This window comes from Mustelus asterias, chromosome 2 (assembly GCF_964213995.1).
Source record: "Mustelus asterias chromosome 2, sMusAst1.hap1.1, whole genome shotgun sequence".
NCBI classification, from domain to species: domain Eukaryota; kingdom Metazoa; phylum Chordata; class Chondrichthyes; order Carcharhiniformes; family Triakidae; genus Mustelus; species Mustelus asterias.
In genome coordinates this window covers 50,892,791-50,906,708 of record NC_135802.1, presented here as the reverse complement: position 1 = coordinate 50,906,708, position 13,918 = coordinate 50,892,791, and the positions used below count along the sequence as shown (strand labels likewise).

At 39.1% G+C, this 13,918-nt stretch overlaps 1 protein-coding gene across 1 annotated transcript in view; it reads left to right on the top strand.

The window, feature by feature from the left end:
* fam171a1 (family with sequence similarity 171 member A1) overlaps positions 1 to 13,605 on the top strand; it is a 165,575-nt gene extending 151,970 nt beyond the window's left edge. The window contains exons 6-8 of the mRNA XM_078235247.1: positions 9,134 to 9,250; positions 9,512 to 9,635; positions 10,838 to 13,605. Of these exons, the coding sequence (XP_078091373.1) occupies positions 9,134 to 9,250; positions 9,512 to 9,635; positions 10,838 to 12,419 (1,823 nt within the window). The 3' untranslated portion in view covers positions 12,420 to 13,605. The remainder of the gene's footprint in view (positions 1 to 9,133; positions 9,251 to 9,511; positions 9,636 to 10,837) is intronic.
* The last annotated feature ends 313 nt before the right edge of the window (positions 13,606 to 13,918 follow it).

Genomic DNA, 13,918 nt, shown 5'->3' with positions numbered 1-13,918 from the left:
AATTTCCAGCCTATCTATATCCTTCTGTAGCCTCTGACAATGTTCCTCACTATCTGCAAGTCCTGCCAGTTTTGTGTCATCCGCAAACTTACTGATCACCCCAGTTACTCCTTCTTCCAGATCATTTATATAAATCACAAACAGCAGAGGTCCCAATACAGAGCCCTGCGGAACACCACTAGTCACAGGCCTCCAGCCGGAAAAAGACCCTTCCACTACCACCCTCTGTCTTCTATGACCAAGCCAGTTCTCCACCCATCTAGCCACCTCCCCCTTTATCCCATGAGATCCAACCTTTTTCACTAGCCTACCATGAGGGACTTTGTCAAACGCTTTACTAAAGTCCATATAGACAACATCCACGGCCCTTCCTTCGTCAACCATTCTGGTCACTTCTTCAAAAAACACCACCAGGTTAGTGAGGCATGACCTCCCTCTCACAAAACCATGCTGACTATCGTTAATGAGTTTATTCCTTTCTAAATGCGCATACATCCTATCTCTAAGAATCTTCTCCAACAACTTCCCCACCACGGACGTCAAGCTCACCGGCCTATAATTACCCAGGTTATCCTTCCTACCCTTCTTAAATAACGGGACCACATTAGCTATCCTCCAATCCTCTGGGACCTCACCTGCGTCCAGTGACGAGACAAAGATTTGCGTCAGAGGCCCAACGATTTCACCTCTCGTCTCCCTGAGCAGCCTTGGATAGATTCCATCAGGCCCTGGGGATTTGTCAGTCTTTATATTCTCTAACAAACCTAACACTTCCTCCTTTGTAATGGAGATTTTCTCCAACGGTTCAACACTCCCCTCCGAGACACTCCCAGTCAACACATCCCTCTCCTTTGGGAATACCGACGCAAAGTATTCATTTAGGATCTCCCCTACTTCTTTGGGCTCCAAGCATAAGTCCCCACTTTTGTCCCTGAGAGGTCCGATTTTTTCCCTAACAACCCTTTTGTTCCTAACGTATGAATATTCCTAACAGAAGCTGGAAGATTGCCAAGTTTGAAGCTAGTGCGAGAATCTGCAATGGCCTCATAGAATCTCATGAAATAGAAAGCAATCAGTTAAATTCACTGGAAAATATTGAATAAATAACCAGAACAAGGAACTGGGCCATCCAAAGTCAAGAAGTGGTAAATGGGAGTTTTACTTCTGAGAATAGCTGCTGCTGAGAACAATTATCCAGAGCACTGTAGAATACATATGGGTCATCCCTACATAAGTAAATAACTTCAAGATTAATGAGTTTCATAAGAGAATTCTTGAGGAAGTATGAAGTAAACCTGAGTGCATAACATACCATGTTGTTAAATTAATAGTAATTGTTATACTTCCTTGTAAAAAGAAAGTATTAAGTATAACAATTACTATTAATTAAATTTGTTTTGTTTTAAAGAAAAATGAAATGTTGCAGTGTAGTTCTATTAGTTAAAACTAGAAATTCAGACTTCTTTTTAAATGTTGACAGTCCCTAACTGGGTCACAACAACAGGAGACAAAATGGTGGGGAAGGGACATCACCAGGTCCAGGTAGTGTGATTGATATCATGTACATGGATTTTCAAAAGGTGTACAATAGAGTTAATTCATTCATTCATGTGTGCTCTATCCAAAGGAAGGTCTGTCTTTGGCCTATCGTGTGCTGATGTTTCATCCTGTGCGATTTTCCTGACAGATTTTGCCAGCGGTGGTTTGCCATTGCCTCCTACGCTCGGGGGTAGGGTAAGGAGGCAGGTCCCAAGTCTATCTCAGCTGGAATGGGAATTGAAACTGTGCTACTGGTGTTAATCTGAAACTCACGCTAGCTATCAAGCCAACTGGCCACCGCATGATAAAGTACCGTAATAAAGTCTGTGCAGACAGAAAGGCAAAGTTTGTGTTGCTGATGGACAGAAAGCAGAGAGTATTGATACCAGGTTGTTTTCTAGATGAGAGGTAGGTGCAGTGGTATCTGTGTTGGGACCACTGCTCTGTATATAAATGAACTGGTTCTACGTATACAGGGCATAATTCCAAAGTTTGTAGATGACATGAAACTAAATAGTACAATGGACTTTTTAAGCAGGATAAGGGACCTTGGCTTTATAAATAGATGCATAAAATATAAAGCAAGGAAGCTATGCTAAACCTTGACAAGACAATGATTAAGCCCAGTTGGAGTATTGTGGTCAATTCTGAACACCACATTTGAGAGTGTCAAGGCTTTTGAAAAGGTGTGGAGTAAATTGACTAGAATGGAAACTATGATGTAAGACTTCAGTCATATGGAGAGATGAGAAAAGTTAGAATTGTTCTCCCAAAGCAGAAAGAGTTGAGAGGAGATTTAATATAAGCATCCAAAATCATGCAAGGTTTTGATAATGAATCACAAAGTTGTTACAGCACAGTAGGAGGTGATTTAGCCCAACATGTCTGTGCAATAGGAGCAGTTTTAACAAGTGGGTAAATAATAGTCGAGAACTCATTAACAGATTTTTCAACTAGCACATTGTGGAATTTCCTGTGCTCAAGTCCACCTTTGAAATGGAGCAGTCTCCTCTGTGCTAGTTGAGAAATACAAATGGATTGTCAAATACTATCTACTGCAACCCACTTTCACTGGTTAATATATGCGTTGGGATGCCTACAGTTCCATTTGCTATCAAATTGGTCTTATCGACAACCTCCTAAATAGGACCCGAGCAATTTTCTCAGCATGCAAACTTGATGCCAAAATAGGGCGCATCAAAGCTATCCTGCTGAATAATGGCTCCCCCGGTCAGATCATTGATCACTCTATATCTCTCAAACTCATGAATGGACCTGAGGCTGCCACTTTTGGTCCTGTAAAGATCTGCCTCAGATTACCCTGGAAAGGGCAAAGTGTCTTAAAAAATTTGAGCAATAGGTGAAGCTAGCCTTTTCACGCTGTCACAAATGCAGGAGCAATGCGAGTATTATTCTCCACTAAGACAGTGCTGCCATCAAACCAAAAAAAGACATTCAGCCTACCACTCAATGGTAATGTGAAATGTGAATTACAGTGTCATTGTGATGCCAGGTATGTAGGTCGTGCGTCCCAATGACTGGAGAATTGTATCAAACAGCATATCCCCTTGTTTTTTTACAACAGGCAAGATACTGATTGTATTCAACCAATTGGCCAAGACTCATTAAACAGTCCTGACTGCGCTAAGAGTTAAGAATTAAACTGGCAACCAATTTAAGACTATTAGTCAAGCTCACAATATGTCTCCTTTATGCATGCTAGAAGCTACATATGTTCATAAACAAGGCCCTGTCCTTTGCAAACAGAACTTGTACACGCATTGCACTTTTGGCAATGCCTTGACCAATCAGAGTTAATCTGCCTGGTTTGAATTTAAGCAAAAGCTTGGCAGCTAACTGTTCTCTAGTGCATTCTTCAGGGCAATGCCTCTACCAGAGTCCACTTGTCAACCAACCAGTACCCTCTTGTCATGTCATATAAATTGTTGTTCTCTTTGATATTTGGTATTCTTGCACTCATCAGGACAGATTTGCAAGTTGGAAAGCTTCAACACCATGTCTCCTTTTTCAGCAATACTGTACAAGTTCTGTACTGCCAAATTACTATTTTACTTCTCTTTACAGATGCTGCCAAGCTTCCTGAGTTTGTCTAGCATTTTCTATTAGTATTTATGACTATTTTCCTGAAGTATAACAAAGCTAATCTCTTTCATTGTTAAAGTCCAGAAAACCTATCCAATTTGATTTTTTTTAAATGTAACCGGCTAAACATTCAGTAAATTGGCAAATATATTGGCTGGAATTTTCCGACCGTTCAAGCCAGTATGATTTTCCCATCCCACTGCTGCGAATGGAGATTTGGCTTGCTGCCAAATTCTTCGTCTTCACTGCAACGGGAGCATGGTGTGAATAGGCAGTAAGATTGTGCCCATTGTTTTAAAGTAAAACCATTGCTGTTAAACGAGGAGAGGACAAAGGGGAGTCATTCGACCCCTCCTCACCTGATCATAACATCTTGTATGTTGGATGGCACAAAATTCAAGCCTATCATGATATTCAAGTGGAAAATTTTCCCAAAGAAGAATTTCACAAAGGTATTGTCATCCATGTTCATGAGAATGGATGGATGAAGCTGGTTACAAAAATGGATCAAAGACTCATGCAATTCGAGACCGGGGTACTACGAAACAAAAATGTTTGCTTGTCAGATACATTTTCAAATTCCACCTTGTTGACGATGTAGTCTGTGATGTGAGACCAGCCAACATGGCAGTTATTCCCAACCATTCTACAAGTGTTATTCAACCCTTGGATGTGTGTATAAATAAATCTCTCACGGCCAGTATCCAAAAGGTATAGAGCAAATGGATGTTGGAAAGAACATTCACTAAAGGTGGAACTATGCAAACATCCTCACTAGCATCATAGTGTCAATGGGCTATCGGCACATGAAATGAATTTGATCCTAATATTGTCCAAACATCATTTCTAAGATGTGGAATATCAAATCTGCATGGAGGATGATTGCTCATCGAATGGTACCAAAGTTACTATCGATGATGAAGATTTATGTGATATTATACAAGCACAAATTGGGACAAATTGTTTGTTGATTCAGATGGCAATCAGAGTGAATTTGAAGGATTTTGACATTGTGTTACAGTTAATTTATTTATATTGTATTGGATGTATTATGTATAATTCCTAATGTTATAAAATGAATATTGAATTGGGCCCGAATCGAGCATGTGTCAATCCCTCCGACATTATCCTTGTAAAAGTCGACCCTGTGACTTGAGGCCTAAAAAATTGGTCACAAGAATTCAATACATGTTTCTCATCTCGAAACATCAACACTATATTTCTAAGTGGAAAGCCATTGGAAACATGAATTGCCCCACTAACAGCTTTGCTATAGAACGCAATAGTCACCCTAACTTTCTGAAGTATATACAAGGGCAAGAATTTTAAACGCAGGGTTTTGGCAGACTTCCACAGTCCATTGGGTTGTCATTTCTTCCAAGGAGATTGGTCAACCAAGATCTTCCTTCCTAAAACCACACTGAGTGGTTGTATTTCCACATGATTAGCACGGTTAATTCTCAGGAGGGAATCTCATGAATCTCAAACCATCAAGGAGCAGATGCTTAAGATGGATCAAAACACTTTCACAACTTCGCAGACCAGGAAATCTTATGCGAGTCTTCCAGGTCTTCTATAACCTAGACCCACACCATGTATTATACTCATAGATTGAGCTAACAGTTGAAGCCTAGTGTTCTGAATCATAAATTTATCATCTAGATATCTTGTATCAAGAAACTACAAAAGGTTGTGAATGTCGCCCAATCCATCACGCAAACCAGCCTCCCATCTATTGACTCTGTCTATACTTCCCGATGCCTCGGCAAAGCAGCCAGCATAATCAAGGACTCCACGCACCCCGGACATTCTCTCATCCACCTTCTTCCTCCGGGACAAAGATACAAAAGTCTGAGGTCACGTACCAACCGACTCGAACAGCTTCTTCCCTGCTGCTGTCAGACTTTTGAATGGACCTACCTTGCATTAAGTTGATCTTTCTCTACACCCTAGCTATGACTGTAACACTACATTTTGCACTCTCTCGTTTTCTTCTCTATGAACGGTATGTTTTGTCTGTATAGCGCAAGAAACAATACTTTTCACTATGTTAATACATGTGGCAATAATAAATCAAATCTACGCACTGGATTAACTTGTAATTTTGAATTCAACTTTCTTAGTTCTCCACGTTGTTTTAAAGTTGGTGTCAAATAATTTGGATTGGAATTCGAAGTCCCTTTATATTCTTCAATTTATATTCTGATGACCTCTGATTCTGAAAATTGCTGATTAGTAAAAGTAACTTTTATGAAATTGTCCAGGAATTTTTATTCAAAAGCAATATCATAGCTGTTGATTAGCAATTTTACTCATCATTTTAGCAGTCTCTTGAGCTTTTCTGGAAAGAATTAAACATGTTGTTTTTGGGAAACAATTGCACTTCAATTATTCTATGATGGTCTCATCAGAAAAGCTGTCAGTTCTCTGTGTAAGCAACCAAATTAACAGGTGTGGGACCAGAAGGAACCATGAAGAGTATTGCACAGAGTGAATAAATTTACAAATTAAACAACCCTGGCTTAGTCTGATTGCCAATTTATCTCCAGGTTCCATCTTAAAGTTGAACAAATGAGGTTAGCTTCTTCGTAACACTAGTTCTGTTTATGCATTGTCGAAACTCTGGCACAGAGAAAAAAGGATTTATTTCAGCAACTGTAAGCTGAATCCAATTCAGAACGTGCATTTATCACGTCCTTCTAAAGTGCTATTTTTTTAATTGACAGTGGGTGAAAACTCTGCACTGTATCTTAGAACAGGAAGCTCTGCTTTCATCATAGCTTTCTTACTAAATGGAGTAGAAAATCTTGCATTTTCTATGTCCCTGCTCCATGTTTTTCCCCACATACAAAGACATGTTTTTAAGATATCATTGGAAGAGGTTGCATTTGAAGCAATTAGGTTCAATGCATTGAATGGTTCAGTTACCCATAATTTTATTACCCTTGAAGAACCTTGCTTTTTGCAAAAAAATCTAATGCTGATACATTTGTACAAGAACCTGCAGTCATGGTTCAGGCAGTTGAGGGGCATTAAAGAACCATTTAGCACCGATTCCTATTTCCTTAGAAATTACTCTAGCCTACTTTGTTCCACATGCTCCCATCGGAAGCTCATCTCTATATTACATCACACATTTTCAGTCAGTTTACTGGTTGTTCTTAGTCATTTACCACATTAATTGTTGACTTAACAGAATTGTTTTCCTGAACTTTCTTTAGCCCCTCCATGTCAACTCATGACCTTCAGTTGCCCCCTATACACCTCCTATCCCCACACCCCCTCCATGTCAACTCATGCCCCTCATATACCCCTATACAACCTCTATATTCTCTCACCCAGCATCCACAATGGCCAGACATGAGGAGCTATGTGGAGATGATAAGATTGCTATCGAATACAGCCCTTATTCATGGAATCTACTCAAATCTTTTAAATCTCAAGTGGTTACTCTCTTTTTAAAAAACCTTTTATAATCAAATTCCACATCAAAGACAGCTAGTCTCTCCATGACCTCTTTAAACTGTGAATCCAACTGTGAACTCAAAACACCCTGCTGAGATAATCGGAGACTCTGAAACTCTGAAGCCAAGCATTCATAATGACCTAATGCCCGAGGGGAAATATCCATTAAAACCTCTATTGAAACTGCATGATCAGATGGCCTATCAATCAAAGCAGTCCAGCAGGGGTTTTTTTTAATTCTCACTGACTGCTTCAACATTTTTTTCATGCTTAAAGGACAAAGAATTTTTAAAAATTCACATTATACTTGAACAGAGCTTGTCTGTCATTCATCAGCATATATGTCTACTCCATCAATTTGTACTCCCACATTGGGTTAAAGCCCTTATAACAGCCAAAATGGGGTCTGTTTGAACTCAGACTGAAGTTCAAATGGTCCTGCTGCATTTGGATTTCCCTCCTGAGCGAATTGTGCCCTTTACCCCTGCCCACATAAAATGGGATTTGATAGAAATGGGGGTGGGAGCTGTGGATCTGGGTCCAACTCACCATTTTTAAAGGTCCTCAAATGCTTCTGATCAAATAGTACAGGATCCTTCATGTAGTTTAATAGTGGAGAAGATTAATGAATGGACAATTTCAAGGCATGAACATTTGCTATTTTGGTAACTTTGTCGCCTGAAGAAAGTCCTGTAGCTTAAATCCAGGACAAAGTAAATTTAATTTCCTTTGTTTTCAAATATTACTAACAAAGAATGTTTAGGTAGAATATTTTCCTGTAGACTGCTATAATTGTATTCTGTGTACCTAATCAAACTGACAGCTCAGCTACAATGGACAATTGAGTAATCACTAAGCATCACACTTGTGTTTTAAACATTCAAAGCTCTGGGCTTTTATAAACAGCATCTTATGGTATTTTATTACAACTTTAAGATAAATATATTGAGAAAGGTCACATCTATTCTTTATGGGCAGCATGGTAGCACATTGGTTAGCACTGGTGCCTTACAGTGCCAGGGACCTGGGTTCGATTTCCGGCTTGGGTCACTATGTGGAGTCTGCACGTTCTCCCTGTGTCTACATATGTTTCCTCCGGGTACCCCAGCTTCCTCCCACAGTCCGTAAGACATGCTGGTTAGGTGCATTGGCCATGCTAAATTCTCCCTCGGTGTACCCGAACAGGCATTGGAGTATGGCGACTAGGATTTTTACAGTAAGTTCATTAGAGTGTTAATGTAAGCCTACTTGTGACACAAATAAATATGCTATATAATGCACTGGTCAGAGTTGTATTGTAACCTGATGTCAGAGCTTTGACCTCCTGACTTGACCGTATGCATTTCTGCTGCATATGCAATTGAGAGCAAATTTTAATATCAGTAGGTGGCTGCACTTATTTCAGGGAGAGCTGGGAAGAAGACTTGCAAGGCATCCTTTGTCAAGCTTGAGTGTGTTTTGCTAACAGCGTGCATTATCACCCGTTGCTCACTTGAGAATGTCTACGTGGTTTTGAATGTTAAGCAAAGAGTTGTGCAACAACTTTGATTTGGTATTTGGCCTTAATTATCAAGAAGCGCTAACAATACACTCTTGTTCTTTATGGCATGTATCCACTATGCTTATATGCCCTCTAGTGATCAATGAGAGGTTTGCACAAATGTTAAAGCAATTGGGATTGGCAAATATAAGTGATGGGAAATGCTCGATTCAGTTACAAAATAGATGTTGAATTGCTGTTATTTAGTGATTTATGTTAAGCTGGACTTAACGCTGATGATAATGCCATCGGAGTGAGAGGAAAAGCTGCCAAGAAAGCACATTTTCAAAACACTCTTCCACCTACCTTCTCAATACCAACTTGCTTCTTTTAGTTTCCTTCTGTTAAAATTATTAGAGGAAATTGGGTGTGTTTCTTAACAAGGGTGCCCAGTTTTCCAGTATTAGCTTAATGGGGTAAATAATTTTTGAAAAAAAATGTGATTTGAATCAAAGTTTCTTGATTTTTTGATTCCTGTTTCTTTAGGTGTTTGGCTGAAGAGTGGATTGGGACTTGTACAAAGAGAAGGGGATTATCTGACTTGGACATACCTCGCTCCACAGTTGGGTTACTGGGTAGCAGCCATGTCCCCTCAGAGCCCAGGTAAATAATTTGGGAGAATTGTAGCCAAGTTTGAAGATGGCTATAGTGGGGGGTCTTAACTAATGGACTAGAACACTGAAGTACTGTGTTGACATTTGAATTATATTAAAAATGCAGATGGTTGATAATGAGCATATTCTACTTTTTAAAAATAATGTGGTAAAAAGAGTATCGCTTTCACAAATCTACTCTGGTGAAGTTTGCTCAATTATGCATTACGAACAAAAGTAAGTCATTTGATATGTATTTTGCACATTTTAGGTAATATGGGTCCCGTTGGATCCAGTGACATCTCTGTCTATCATACAGCCTTCTTGTTGGCCATTCTTGGAGGGATGACTGTCATTCTGCTGGTTCTGCTTTGCTTACTCATCTATTATTGCAGGTAACCTGACAGAGGAAGCTACTTTTCAGAAATAAAGCAGAGAACCTCAAAATAATCCATTTCCAAAGGATGAGGTCTAATCGGAAGGATTTTAAATCTTAATTTCTGAATGACAAAACGTTATTTCTTGCATGATTCTTCTGCTTATTAGTGATTTATTGAAAAATGTTTTGAACCAGAGCTTTATGAAGCTTGAAAGATGATTAATTTTGCTGCAGTGGTTCTTAGTTATCATAGAACCTCTACAGTGCAGAAGGAGGCCATTTGACCCATCTGGTCTACACTGACAAGAATCCCACCCAATCCCTATCCACTTAACCCCACATATTTATCCTGCTAATCCCCCTGACACTAAGGGGCCAGTCCACCTAACTTACATATCTTTGGACTATGGGAAGGTACCAGAGCACCCAGAGGAAACCCAAGCAGACACGAAGAACTTACAAACTCCAAACAGACAATCGGAGGTCGGAATTGAACCCAGGTCCTTTGTGCTGTGAGGCAGCAGTGTTAACCACTGTGCCGCCCAAATTATATTAATGTATTTTATCCAATATGTTGGACCACGTTGTGGTAGGGAAGTGCTTCATGCTGTGATTCTTGAGTTCCTAATCTCAGCCATGCTGCCAAGGGTGCATCTGTTGGCTGAGAAATTGTTGCACTGAGAGACTAAACTAAAGTGGAAAAACAGGGGTAATATTTTTTTGTACCAAATAAAGCTTTCTTGAAATATATGTTTATTCATTATAGTAAACACAGTTGACATGAATAATTTAGCATCAGTACCAAAATCTCAATTATAATTAAAAATAAAAACAATTGGGAGCATTTTAAAGTCCTGGAGATGTTCCTTGAGAGAGCCTTTTAAGAAAATGTTTGATTTATTTTTTGTATCATCCATTGCAACAAACATTTTTGTGATGTTTGGGATTGTCTACTGACCAAGTGTATCTGTTTCCTGCTATTAGATTAGTGTTTGCAAAGTCTAAAGAGTTAAAATGTAGCCATCCTAAGTCAGTTTATTTAAGTAATCACTGGTTGCTTTTTAAATTGCCAGATAGATTCTCCTTGGAAAGTTTTCATGTGTTTACTTTATTGTTAAACACATTTCCAGTTACATTTTATTTTTTTATTATGTAAAGTGTTCTCCAACACAATCTAAACTATTCTTTCCTTCCCACTCCATTCATTTTTTTTTGCAGGAGAAAATGCTTAAAACCCCGTCAACACCATAGGAAAATTCAGCTGTCTTCAGCATTGGACAGTTCGAAGAAGGACCAAGCGACTTCCATGTCTCACCTCAACTTAATTAGTGCAGTCCACATGGAACTGGTATCAGCCAACGGAGAGGCAGATGTTCATACACCAATGCTGAAACCCTCATATAGTACTTCACGAGAATTCAGTTCGAGGGAAGAATTAATTTCACGTAACGACCCATCTTTGAGAGAGACTTTAAAGGAGGAGTATTGTATGTCTCCTCCTAGAAACTATCACCTCAAAATGGCAAGATCTATTGATGTTTCTGAGGATTTTGAATCTCCTGTGAGGGAAGACTACATGAAAGGCTACAATTCAGTGGCTTCCCAGCCACTACTGGATAAAAGAGATAAAGAAGTTCAGGCTTCAATAAGCCTACTGTCCACTGACAGTAAGAGTAGTATCCGAGAACCAGATTATCAACTGCCATATGCCCCTGACAAAGCACAAAAGGTGGATAGGAAAACAACTGATTACATGATGTCCCGGTCAGTTGACCACCTTGAAAGACCAACCTCTTTTCCTCAGCCAGGCCAGTTGCTCTGTTGCAGTTCAGCAGATGAGGTGAATGACAATGTTTACAGAAAAGTGCTACCCACATTGGTCATTCCTGCCCGTTATATGAAGTTGCCTATGGAATATCCATCCTTGGGGCAGCCCTTGACTGCCCCAACAGAACAACAGCTGGAGCTGGAAAGGTTACAGGCAGAACTTTCTCGCCAGCAGGTGCATCCACATTCTCAACAGCAAGTGACACCACAAACTTTATCACAGCAACAGCTTCAGGAAACAGAAGGCGGAGACTGGAGTCCACAATCATCCACCATGTCAGAATCTGTATCCATCCCAGCATCACTGAGTGAAGCTGCAATGGCTCAGATGAATGGAGAAGTCCAACTCTTTACGGAAAAAGCACTGCTGGAACTAGCTGGAGGGAAACCTCTCCCTCATCCTCGAGCTTGGTTCGTTTCCCTAGATGGCCGTGCAAATGCCCAGGTGAGGCATTCTTACATTGACTTACAGAAAGCTGGAAAAAATGGGAGCAACGACGCGAGTTTGGATTCTGGTGTGGATATGAATGAACCAAAACCTTCCCGTAAGGGAAAAGAAGCACGAGAACGAAATCTTTCTGGCAGTATGACCTACACAAGGCTGGTATATGTGGATGACATGGAGCAGAGTGGGAGTGAAAGTGGGACAGCTGTCTGCAGTCCAGAGGACACTGCGATGAAGCCACTCATGGATGGATCAGCTGAAAGAGATGGTGGCATGACAGTAGGATTGCAGAATGAAAATATACAGAGAATTGAAGAAATTGAAGAATGTCTTCCAACTAATCCACAACAGACCGAGAATGCTGATACTGATGATAAGATGATGAATGATGAAAATGATCGTATTAATGACAATGATCAGATCAATGAAAATGATGACAATGACAGCACTGAAGATCAAGACGAGGATAAAAAAAGCCCCTGGCAGAAACGGGAGGAAAGACCTTTAATGGCTTTTAATTTGAAATGATCATTTAGAGGTTTACTCTCACTGGAGTTTTAAAAACAAAAGGTTGCCAAATATTTTATGAACGTGCTTGTTCAGTTGTGAGAATTTGAGATATTTGAAAGAGGAAAAACCATGAATATATTTGAAAGGAACTCTGAATGCTGTGCTGGTTTTTCAGATACAATGAGGGAAAATTCACAGTTTTCCAAGCAATTGTTGCTGGAATGAGGGCCTAAGAGACAGCCAGATGATTATAGAAAGACAATGTCTTCAAATTTATTTTTGCCATAAATGACCTATTGTATGAAATAATCAATTCCATGCCAGATATTTTACCTGAATATCCCAGTAGTGGTGGCACTGATGGATTTCTACTTATTTGCCAGAATTATACTGTAATAGTGTATTAAAGGACATGCATAAATGCTGTGTCCACAGTTATAGAATATTTGAAAGAAAGGCTATGCATTGCTGCTTTTAAAATTATGTTGCTGAAATTACTTGTCATGTCTTAATATTTGTTGTAAACTATTTTCTTTTAAGATTGTTTATTCTATTAGACTTGATCTTGTTAGAGCATTTAGCTACCAGTACGCTGTGAAAGACCATACTCAGTGATGGCAGAAAGCCACTGATTAATTAAAACCAAACAGTCCTCTTTTTAAAATAAATAAATAAATAATCTGGTCTGGTATTCTCCAAGTGCCTTCATGTTTTCCACTAAACAAACCCTATTTCAATAGTTCTTGTCTCTGGACTCTTGAGATTCTGCTTTACAAAATTGTCAGTTTTTTGACAGTTCTTTATTGATTTGCATGCAGTTATCAACCAGTTGCGCTCTTTTGTCATGCTTTAAATACAACCGTATACTGTAGATAGTAATGTGTATTGTATTACTGGTTTTGCTGTTGAACTACAGGTAGACTTAGAGAACTTTTACAGAGACATGAAGAAAGTAGCCATGACTGGATGTTCTGTATATATTGTATGTTTGGCTGCAGTTGAATATTTTAATTGCTAGCATTCCCATGTCTTTCCAGTCTGGGATAATTGAGTGGTCAAGACTGAATGATCAATCTGTTTAAGCCAATGTTTTGTCCTTCTGTATCATTTTACAGTGCCAGGATTCCTTTTCTGTACAACCTTTTGGATTGGTTGCTTGTTTCTATATAGCTAATTATTCAAAATAAATCTTGGGTAAAAGCTGAACTTTCTTGTATTTATTTTTTGAAAGGTTTCCCAGTCAGTTTTATTTTTAGTCCTGTATTTATATTTTTTATTATATACACAGAAAACCAATTTCTATTTGTGGTTTGGAGATTTTTGTTCTGTTCTTGGCCTGCTGGCTGAGAAGTTGTGTTGAATATTTGCTTACTCAGTGACCACGATAGCTTTTGAAAAAATATATAATAAATCTATATCTGGAATTATGTTCTCCTTTTTCTCACTAAAATTGCTAGTTGTTTAAAATGTTGTGGCTTCTGCATTGTATGAATTCTAGTTAAAAGTAATTAGTTACC